The sequence below is a fragment of the Natator depressus genome, chromosome 18 (genome assembly GCF_965152275.1).
Source record: "Natator depressus isolate rNatDep1 chromosome 18, rNatDep2.hap1, whole genome shotgun sequence".
In the NCBI taxonomy this organism is placed as follows: Eukaryota; Metazoa; Chordata; order Testudines; family Cheloniidae; genus Natator; species Natator depressus.
The window spans coordinates 15,435,597-15,443,730 of NC_134251.1; the positions used below are offsets into that span (position 1 = coordinate 15,435,597).

General features: G+C 48.3%; 1 protein-coding gene across 2 annotated transcripts in view; it reads left to right on the forward strand.

The window, feature by feature from the left end:
• TTLL10 (tubulin tyrosine ligase like 10) overlaps nt 1–4,477 on the forward strand; it is a 156,960-nt gene extending 152,483 nt beyond the window's left edge. For both annotated transcript variants that reach the window (XM_074975445.1, XM_074975446.1), the window contains 2 exons: nt 2,159–2,252; nt 3,448–4,477. In XM_074975445.1, the coding sequence (XP_074831546.1) occupies nt 2,159–2,252; nt 3,448–4,250 (897 nt within the window). In that variant the 3' untranslated portion in view covers nt 4,251–4,477. The remainder of the gene's footprint in view (nt 1–2,158; nt 2,253–3,447) is intronic.
• Nucleotides 4,478–8,134: the final 3,657 nt, after the last annotated feature.

Consider the following 8,134-nt stretch of genomic DNA (forward strand, 5'->3'; position numbering starts at 1 on the left):
CTTGAGGAGCTTGCAGTTTATCAGCCACCTTTCATAGGTTAAAAAGCCAGGAGAGGAGGGATGGTCCAGTGGTTATGGACTCAGGAGCCCAGGGTTCAATTCACTGATCTGTAGAGGTTTGGTTTCCTGCCTGACCTTGGGCAAGTCACTTTGTCTCTCTGTCCATCTGCAAAGCGGGAATAAAAGTACGTCCCTACATCACAGGGTTGTTGTGAGGATGAATACATTGAAAACATATGAGAGACTCAGAAGCTATACCAGTGGTTCTCAACTTATTTTCCATTGTGGGTCATACAGGCAGCTCTCTCTGTGTTAGGTGGGCCGCATCCACACAATATATATCCTGCCTGTATGGCCCTGAGGATGTCACATGGGCCGCAGCTGTGTGCTGATTGGGCCACAAGCAGCCCACAGGCCACGGGTTGAGAACCACTGAGCTATACTGATGGGGGCCATATAAGATAGGTAGCATGGACAGCTTTGCTCCTTCCGTTTGTCTGTTTCACTTGAAAGCATGAAAGGGAAACAAGAAACTAACCCAGACATTTCATAGAATGATAGACTATCAGGGTTGAAGGGACCTCAGGAGGTCATCTAGTCCAACCCCCTGCTCAAAGCAGAACCAATCCCCAATTTTTGCCCCATCCCTAAATGGCCCCCTCAAGAATTGAACTCACAAGCCTGGGTTTAGCAGGCCAATGCTCAAACCACTGAGCTATCCCTTCCCCCATGTAAAAGTTCATCCGTCAGTACAAAATCTTACGATCTTGTATTTGGGGGGCGCTGAGCAAAGTTTTCAAAGATGGGAAAAAATATTTGCCAGAAGCTATCAATGGAGTTTCAGTGCCCTCTTGTGGTACCGGTAAAACATTTCCATTTCAATGAGAGCTGGCTTTGCTTTCGTTTCTACTCTTCTGAAGGAGACAGTCCACATTTCAAAGCCCCTTTTGTGTCTTTTCATTTTCTAAAACAAACTGAGAATTCAGAGTTTTATTTTTCCTCTCAGTAAAAAAGGGGGAGAGGTGAAGGTAGAATTACTGCATCAACCCTGCCTAATTCAGGTGATTTATTTCTAGGGGAAGGCAGGAACGCTTATTGAGGAAGACACCCTGGCTGCTTCTAATGATGGGCTCTTTCTCCACAGCATTTCAGCAACAGAGCACTAGTCAGTCCTAGGAAAACTACGTGCGTAAGCACCCTTTTCTGCCTCCCCGCAAATGGCTGAATGCTCTGAATCTCCTGGCAAGTTCTCAGCATGAGTTGGAGAACCTGTGCTGGAAGCAGAGGCTGAATAGAGGGGTTTAGCTCACTGGGCTTCACATTTGTTGGGGTTTTAATAGAACCGTGCACGAGTCAGTTGCTTTGTTTTGTAAAGATTTGTGTGAGCGTTTGCTCTGGTTTCACCACTGCTGTGTCTTACTTGCACCCTTGGATTTGAAAAAGCCTGACAAGTCAAAGGAAACCAAGCTGAATTTAACCCAGACATGCAAAGTCAATGTTTCACGTGGTTTTCAGCTGAAACCGAAACTTGGCCCTAGTCTTGCTCAGAACTCAAGCCCTGGAATCAAGGCCCTGGGTTCATTTGAAACCAACCCCTCACTGTGCTTAAACTTGATCTCAGGCTCACTTGAAATCAGGCTTGTCAAAGCTTCACCCCTAACTACCCACACAACTTTGCCACAAGTGCCACAAGTTCATTCCAAACTCATTTGACAGATGTTATGGAAGCACTATATAAAAAAGATCCAGGTATAGATACACATGTATATGTAGATAGTTAATATAAAGAGTACAAAATAATATGTAGTGTTTCACTAACTTAGTAGGCTCAATAAAGCTGGTGTAGACAAGCCCTGCAAATGGCTACCTCTTAACGACAGATTCATGAATTTCAGCAAACCTCACAAGTGTCTGTTTTTTAATGAAACCACAAGCTTGGTGAACCGTCACCTGACTGCAGGGCTCGTTATGAAAGTTTTGCACAGCGCTAATCAGATCACAGTCAGACCGGAGACGTGGTTAGCCCCTTGCTTATGTTTTGGAATGTGTTGACTTGATTTCGTGCCGCCTATTCTCACGCTCATGAATCAGCATCAGCGCAAACTGTGGGGGAATAAATGTAGCTTTCAGGCTCTTGTCTATGCTCATCTCTTTTTAGGTCTGGCTCCTGGAGATGAACGCAAACCCTGCGTTGCACACCAACTGTGCAGTGCTGCAGGACATCATCCCCACCGTGGTCAATGGGACTCTGGGTAAGTAAAAGAGCCCTGCAATCCAGGCCTAAGCTTCCCCAATGCTCTCCATGAGACATGCCCACCTGGAGCAAAGGCACAATAACATGGCTTTGGGCATTATACAGAACAGGAGTCAAGTCAGGGTCTCTTTGCAAAAGGGTTTTCATGGATCTCAAACTCTGGATGGGGTCTAATGCCCGTTGCAATCAATGGACAGACCTGCTGGCAAAACTGGTGTGGGCCCCTTTGTGCACTAAGGCTGGGACTCTCAAAAGCACTTATGGGACTTAGTCCTATTGACTTTCAGTGGGACTTGTGCTTTTGAAAATCCTACCCTAGCCGAGACTGCTTAGGAATATTGCTGTTTGTAGCCACCTGCTCATTCAGGGCAGAACATGTTTCTGAAGATGTTTTCGCTTACTTTTATGTAAAATGTGTGGGCTACGTTTTTATAAACAGTCCTTCAAATTGTACCCATACGTTCCTGCAAGTGCAGCTTTCACATGCATTCTTTTGCAGGCACAGGAATTAGCAACATGCATGCACAGTCTATCCGACTTGGGCATTTATATGGCTCCCATTAGCATAGTATCTTTAATGTATTTATCCTCACAGCAGCCCTGTAAGGTAGGGCAATGCTGTTGTCCCCCTTTCACAGATGGGGGACTGAGGCACAGAGGAACTTGTGAGTTGCACAAGAGGTTTGTGACAGAGCAGGAATTAAAGCTGAGTCTCCCACAGCCCGCGCTAGCATTCTAGCCACTGCACCACCCTTCTATTCTCAGCGTACATTTATGCATGCTGAGCGAACACTTTGCTGCCTGTGTGAGCTATTTGCACACACACACATGCAATTTGCACATGACAAATCAACTTTATACAGACAGCATTATAGATATTTTCTGCAGTCTGGTGTGTAACATGGGAAGTGCGTGTGTTTGTGCAAGATGGGTTAGTAATGTCCTGACTGTGCTTCCTTTCATAGATATGACTGTTGTGTGTAGTGGTTGTTATGCTGGGGTATTTAGTCATGTCCTGACTGTGTGTCCTTTTGGTGACTTAGCTGTGTTTTGTGTGGTGTGCAGTGTAGTTTGGGATGCATGTGCGTGTGTAGAGGTGTTTAGCCATGTTATGATTATGTCTTCTGTGTGTGTGTGTGTGTGTGTGTGTGTAGAGGTGTTTAGCCATGTCATGATTATGTTTTCTGTCACAGATTTGGCTCTTGAGATTTTCAACAAGAGCTTGAAAGGCCAGAGGATTTTGCCTTTGCAGACACAGTGTCATTTTGTGCTGCTCCATAAGGGGGGTACGTCTGAAGCTGGACTGAGACTCTCAAAGACCAGGAACGCCCTGGGTATCTCTAGGAACCAAAGGTCACTGACGGAAAGCACCAGCCACCTCACTCGGCATCCTCCCAAAGCATCAGAGAAGCCTCCAAAGAAACCAAGTGGTCCTGGGGAAAACACCATCTCCACTCCTCAGAAGGTTTCCCAGAAAACTGTCTTAAATATGCCCCAGGTGCAGATCACTGATATACGCAGCGCCTACGCCTGCCATCCTTTCAAACCCACAGTCCAAAGCGGCCAGGTGAGCAGTGCTTGCAGCCAGTACGTTATCAAGCCTGTGGTAGTCTCAGAGGAAGGTAGCCTGGCAAACCTCAGCAAAGACAATGGCTCAGAGAAGGACACGGCCAACACTATTGTTCCCACAGCTGCTGCTTCAAAAGAGACCGCCTATGGCATGTGGTTACAGCAGACCTTTGGGATTAAATCTCCCACATCCCCTAAAGAAGACCTGGCCTTCACCAGCTCCCAGATGGTCTTTCTGCACCTCCAGTCCAAGGTCTCAGGTGGCCTGCCTTGCTGGAAAGGCCACTCCAAGTCACTGTACCAACCCCCGATCCACCCCACAGCCAAGGAAACACCATTGACCAATGACAGCAAAGCAGCAGCTGCATCCCAGTGCACCGAGCCGCCTCCAGACGATCAGAAAAAGGTGTCCCATCGCGGGTCTTAGACTGAGATCACTGTGTGTTGAATACATGATGCTTTCCCATGAGGAACATAAAAAAAAACACATTCTATATATCTGTGACGTATCTAAGCATTTTTTGGAAACGGTCACTGACTTTTAAAAGCTATTTTGTTATTTTAGAAGAAAGAGAGAGATGATTGTGCAATACACTGACTACTGACCACCAGTGTAACACCCCCCACCACCATCAATACAGTTCACTCCCCTCCTCCTGCACACAGCTGTCAATTTAGAAAGACCATTGCACTTTGTTTTTTGTTTTTTTAAATCATAGCATTATCCTGTAAATCCATGGAATGAGACTGAAACCACAGAGTGTGATGTCCTCTTCCAGAGTGTTTCTTTTAATGGCAGCTGAGCAGACTCAGTTATACCCACGTATGCCATTGTGTGTCCTGTGCAATTATGTATGTAATGTGCACTCCTAATCATGTATTATTCCAGATATATGCGCACGTGTTATTGTTTATGCACCATGCACTCATGTGCTAGGGATCTATTATTCACAATTCTATTCGCATGATCGTATAGAGCCATGGGTCTCAACCTATTTACCATTGTGGGCTCTGTGTTAAGTCAGGCCACATATATCTACAATATCTACACAATATCTATACTACCTGCATGGCCCTGAGGATGTCACATGAGCCGCAGCTGTGTGCTGTTTGGGCCGCAAGTGGCCCACAGGCTGCGGGTTGAGAACCACTGGTATAGAGGTCTGGTGTCCCTGGCCTCTGTTTGCCAGCTGGGCATGGGCGACAGGGGATGGATCACTTGGTGATTCCCTGTTCTGTTCATTCCCTCTGGGACACCTGGCATTGGCCACTGTCAGGAGACAGGATACTGGGCTAGATGGACCATTGGTCTGACCCAGTCTGGCCGTTCTTATGTTCTTCTGTCAGTTAAACGAGTGAGATTTCCCAGCCCTCTCTTGCATGGTCTGCGGAGAGATGGTCAATGGCATAATACTTTCTGTAGTGGTACACGCCACTTCCGCCTGGGATGAATCATTCCCCCCATCTTGCTGCACTTTGTTCAGCCTCTCCCCCAGCTACAAGGAGCCACCCTCTTCTCTGGACACCACACAGTGGCAGGGAACGAGGCACAGGTCCTCCAGCTCTGACCACTCAGAGGTGTGGTCTTTTCCAAGCCCCTCTTTGCTCTGCAGAAGGGTCAGCGGGAGGTCCCCACGCAACAAACTAGTCCCAAGTGAGTCACCTCCATGATGCTTGGAACCATAGCAGCTCGAAGGCAGGACTTCCGAACAGCATTCCTGTTTGCATTGAAACACGAGTGGGCTAGTGTGTAAAATCCTGCCTGTATGCATTTAATAATCCTACTTAAATAGCATCATATGAACCTGAACAGAGCCGCACAACGCCCCTTCCCCCCCACACGTGCTTCGCGTGCAGTAAGCCCCCATTTTATAGAGATGTGATGCCTCCCTATCACCGTGTAAAAAACACCTTCCCCACCCCACCCCGCACAGCCCTGGCCAGAGCAGGAATCGTTCCAAATGATGTGCGAGGCTGGAGGGCGAAGGAGACCTAATGTCTCAGGTTGTTCCTGATCATCTCATCCTACCATAGCTTGTCATTCAGGGCTCGTGAGCCTCCTCTTCCCTGGCTCTCAGCACTCAATAATTTCCCTTCCAGGGCACATCCCCGGATCTGTGTGAGCATAAAGTGATCCCATTACCAGACCTTGCACTTTCCCAACCGCCATGTGTGACTCCCTCCAATTCCAGCACATCCCCAGTAAATCACAGGTAAGCCCCTCATGTCATCAACAGAGGGCACAGGACCCACCCTTTGTGTTCTCCTCTCCGAGCTGGTGGCAATAGTCTTGCAAAGCGTCTCTGCGCAAGGTGCTCGCGCAGAGGGAGGGAATTTCCTTGGCTTCTCCCGCCCCATACAAACCAACCACTGTTTGCAGCTCTCATTCTTTTCTGAGCACGGTGAAGCCAGACGCGGAAAGCCAGTGCTCTGCTAGCTCCAGCTGAGCTGAGGCAGCCGTCTGTCTTTAGAACCATCAGACATATCAGAGGTTGCGGCATGAGCTTCCCTGGCTATTCCAGAGCCAGCCTGGCTCTCCAGCGGTGCTTAAATCACTAGTGCGGACAAGGCGCCAGCAGCGACCTTCTTGCCTGGGCCTGCTCTGAGCCACTGTGGTTAAAACACCCACAGCTGGTCTACAGTACTGGTCCCACTGGTGGACCTAAAGAAAGGCTCGTATGGCCCCCCTGAGTAGCAAGGGCCTTGCAGTGGGGGCCAGGGCTAATGCAAACATTCATTTCCCCTGGACCAAGGATTTTTTTTCTGCTGCTAACTGGCCTGGCCCAAATCAAATATCTTGAGCTAAATTCCTCTCTGGTGTGTTTCCATAGAACTCAATGGAGTTACATCATGGAGGAATGTGTCACTTTGGTTGCTGATGGTTTTATTGCTTGAAAATCCCTGATGGGTTATGGCCGCAGATCACTTACACTGGGGGATAGAGGTAGGCAAAACACCTAAAACTGGGGACCTGAGCTCCTTTGAATGTAGAGGCTGAGGGCTATTGGATTTGGAGATCCCCATCCAAGGTTGGATCCTAAACCAGAAGCAACCTGCCTTCTGGTTCTGATTTGGATGAAGCCAAACTCTTGGAAGAAGAGGCTTTTCCCATGAGATTTTGGCCCAAGATGGCAGAAATCTTGCTAAAACCAACCAGCTCCCATGGCTTCAGCTCATGTGATTTCAGCTCCTTCAGTTCCCAACCTTCACCCCAGCCTTGATCTGGAACCAAACTCTCAGTTTTGCTGGTGGTGAGGGCTGAGTATAGACTGATCTTCCCCAGTGAATACCACTGGGCTAATTAATGCAAATCAGAGCAGTCCTGATTCCACAGACTGCAGTAATGCCACTGCACACTGCAGGGTTCTTCAGTTTCGCTGGCATAAGGCTATTATAAAGGGACTGTGTGCACCCTTGGCCCACCCAGCGACTCTTGAAGCTTGAGTCAGCCGCAGTGGAACATTTCTCTTGCAGGAAGTGTTGTGAAACTCAGCAGCGAGCACCGGGTGCTGTTTTCAGAGAGTGGAGAGGAGTCAGACATACAGTTTGCTGCTCTGTGGGATGGTGACACCACCTCAGAGCATCACTAGACAGCCCTCCACAGCTGCTTCCAGCCCTTTCAGTTCCGTTTGTGCCTGTGCATTAAAAAAAACCCCAAAACACCCCCCATTTGTATTAACCCTTTCATGTCCATGAGATGCAGGACATGAGGTACATCTAATAAAGTAGATTACTGCTCTGGCTGCCAGTGAACCCTGACCAAAACCCAGCTCCTCTCCTAAGATCCCCCAAACTTTAGGGACGTTCAGATCCCGGTCCAAATTTTGCAGCTGACTCTCTGCCTCTAAAATGGGCCAAACCAAATCCCAGATCCTCGCACTCCTGAACATTGAGGATGTTCAGATTTGGGTAAGAACTTCACAGCTCTGCTTAGAACCCTGCTTAGAACCCTGAGCCCAATGGCTCATCCTCAGTATCCCAAGAGGGAGGACAAGGATCAAGTCAGTTCAGTTCCCATCTCTACTTAGGGAGGTGGTGGAATCTCCATCCTTCGAGGTTATTAAGGCCCGGATTGACAAAGCCCTGGCTGGGATGATTTAGTGGGGGCTGGTCCTGCTTTGAGCAGGGGGTTGGACTAGATGACCTCCTGAGGTTTCGTCCAACCCTAATCTTCTATGATTCTCTCTCCTTTTCCCCCTTCCTTCAGCAGCTCCTCTTTCCCTTTCCTCTTCCTCTCCCTTCACTGTCTTGAAAGAGACCCCTCTTGCATTGTCCACCAATCCCTCAGGTACTAGGAGAGTCACTACCTGG